We start from the raw sequence: 2931 nt of genomic DNA, 5'->3' as shown, positions 1-2931 counted from the left end.
GTCTGCCATCCTTCTCGCTGGACATGGAGCTCTTAATCTGTCGCTTTCTGTTTATCGGATTTAGCAATTTACGTGTCAAACGGTCATGGGGTCCAGGAGTGTCTTGTGCTGGAACTTTTCCAGATACCAGGTTCTTTGTTCTGTTGTCTCTTAGATAGTTATATATGCTGAAGCCAGTCAGTTACACTGCACCTCTGACCCTCGAGGGGTTTTCAGACAGGGGGAGTTTCTCCTCCCCTGGTGAGTTAGGGTTTAAGCACTGTTTTTATTTGAGTCTCTTGAGACGATAAGCTAGATGGTACAGGAACTGCTGAGACACTTCACTGACCCTGCATGAGTTTTACGACCGCAGATGGCTGCATAGGGTGCTCCCCAGTTTGTCTCAATGGAATGTGATTGTTTCATGTGTAACTCAATAGTGTAAGTGGGTCCGTTCGAAGACAGAGATCTTACACACTTGAGTTTTGGGGACAAGTTCTCACTATTAACTAGCATGCATACTAGCATATTGGCTGTTTATTAGTACTTATATAGCACATATTAATGCATTATTCTGCATGAATCCTATGCCATACCTAAACTTAACATCTACCTTGCTAACTATTAATAAGCAGCAGATTAGGGGGTTGTTGAAATAAAAGTCTTAGTTAATAGTGAGAATTGCACCTTAAAATAAAGTGTGATCTTATAAACACTTAACCAGAAAAATGAAAACTTAACCATGCAAAATCAATTATGTTTCTGTAAAAACTTAATTTGCATTTCCTGATGGAAAATAAATGCTTGCAGTGCAGCAATAAATGAATGAATGAAGTCAAGTCTGTGACAAAATTATCAATAAACGTAGAAGAAATCAATGTTTAGAATGTCAGGAAATGGGACATTTTCAATCTTTAATCAAGAATAAATTTGATTTAAATAAAAAAAGTCTGAAATTAACTACAAAACAAAATTTGAAATTATTCTGTCTACTGAGTGGCTGAAGCTAAATGAATTACTGTTTGCATACCTCTCTGTCGAGCGTGTTGTGCATGACGTGTATCCCACCAGGGAAAATAAAACTCAAGAGGAAGGTCTTGAGAGTCCTGAAAGGTGTTGTCTCAAACGAAGAAGAAGTTTTCTGAGCCTAAGTTATTTTGGGCTAATCGTTTTTGAGAGTTCCTATTCTGTGTGTTCTGACCAATGAGAGACATGGATTTTGAGCGGGAGAATCGTCTTTGTCTCTTGTTTTATGGCTCATTTGCATGCTTTATGGCCGGTCTGGAACATCCGTAGTTTTAACCCAAAATATCGTGCGAGTCATATGATGCGTTTCACAATCACATACTGTACGTCATTGTCCGAGAAATGAAGAACGGGTGACATTGATACCAAGAAACAATAATCTGGAATAGATTAAACCAAAGATACACACATACACCTGAATATAAGTGTTTTATGGCTTTAACTAATACAAATAACGAGTGGTAACTCATCTAATCTAACAAGGGAATGTACACACCACATGCATATACCAGATACAATTATAACTGATTAATTATAGTCTAAAATAAAGAAATGTCTGTATGTGTGTGTGTGTGTTAGTTTGGGTGTGTGCGTGTTCGTTTGGCCATTCACAGCTCTTTGTGGAATGTTTTTGAACTCAGATTCCAGGATTCTCGTGGGGGCTGGTTCTAATCTTTTTGACGGCGAAGAACCATTTGGCAATTTACACCCCTATACGAACGTAAAGTTTCTGACCAGAACTGTAATTTATATGCAAATGTCAAAAGGCTAAAAGGGTCTTTTAAGCCATAAACAGTCCAACACTCCAGCATGATCCTACGCAGACGCTACAGCCCCCCTTTTGGCTGACGAAGTTCACCTGCACACTTTGTCAGACAACAGTTTTCATGATGGTCGGACAGCAGGTGGATCATGATGATCGGGTAGCAGGTGGATCATAATAGCTAGATGGCAGGTGGATCAGGATTGACAGATGGCAGGTGGATCAGGATTGTCAGATGGCAGGTGAATCAGGATTGTCAGATAGCAGGTGGATCCTAATTTTCCTCGGCCTTCGCATCCTCAGTGGGGGTGTTAACCTTGGTCAGGTTCAGCATTGTCTCTGCCTGGGTCCCTCTCTTCCGGTGGCTCTGTTTGAAGGTTCGAGGAAGGGCAGCTGTGCACCTGTTCATGGACCTTTGCACCCCGTTGACTCTGTTAAACAGGACAAAAGCAAGACCGAGTGTTAGGGTGTACCCGATTGCTGTGGCAAGGCAAAGTGCCGTGTCGGCAGAGGTCCAGGATCGAGCGACGGGAAAGGTGTTCTGGACAGGCATCCGGGACAGTGCTTGGAGGGCTGTGTCGATTGGGGTGATGACAATCATCTGGGCCCCCCCTTTCTCAATGCTCAGTTCCAATTCAGGTTCCAGGGTGGGATTGTGGTCCCTGAAGAAGGCTGGTATTTCTACCTCGGATTGGTACTCTTCACTTGGAAGGTGGTACAGCGCCAGGTCACCGAGGTGGAGGATGGCACCTTTGGGCACTTGAATCCACATACTCTGGTTGGGCAGGCTGACACGGGTGGCGGTGTCGTGCTGGTCATAGGTCAGTGTGGCGGTACGGGTGGGCGTGTTGACGAGCCACCGATTTGCCACAATCTCTGCTTGTGTTTTTGTGACTTGTGAGCGAGGCTTGGCCTCAGCGGGGCAGGGTGTCTCTCTTTGCATGGGTTGTAACCCGCAGATTCCTTTAGTGTTGTCTCGTAGGAAGGGCTTGCTGGGGCAGAGATAATGAATGTCTTTGGTCAGGGTACACATGCGCAGGTTTAGGGCCAAGTAAAACTGTGGGTTATTGTTGTGGTAGGCTACCATATCTGGTGTGTGTATTCTGATGTGAGTGTTTCCCTGCCAAAATCCAACATTGACGATGTCTTTGAGTCTGTAAATG

At 43.8% G+C, this 2931-nt stretch overlaps 1 protein-coding gene across 1 annotated transcript in view; it reads right to left on the bottom strand.

The window, feature by feature from the left end:
- Positions 1 to 1337, bottom strand: part of LOC107600321 (desmoglein-2-like) — a 26311-nt gene extending 24974 nt beyond the window's left edge. The window contains exons 1-2 of the mRNA XM_016292190.1: positions 1333 to 1337; positions 1010 to 1061 (exon numbers count right to left, since the gene is read on the bottom strand). Of these exons, the coding sequence (XP_016147676.1) occupies positions 1010 to 1061; positions 1333 to 1337 (57 nt within the window). The remainder of the gene's footprint in view (positions 1 to 1009; positions 1062 to 1332) is intronic.
- Positions 1338 to 2931: the final 1594 nt, after the last annotated feature.

Source organism: Sinocyclocheilus grahami, unplaced genomic scaffold, assembly GCF_001515645.1.
Source record: "Sinocyclocheilus grahami isolate Dianchi unplaced genomic scaffold, SAMN03320097.WGS_v1.1 scaffold281.1, whole genome shotgun sequence".
NCBI lineage: Eukaryota > Metazoa > Chordata > Actinopteri > Cypriniformes > Cyprinidae > Sinocyclocheilus > Sinocyclocheilus grahami.
Note: the sequence above shows the minus strand (reverse complement) of the source record. Positions and strands in the feature narration are given on the sequence as shown.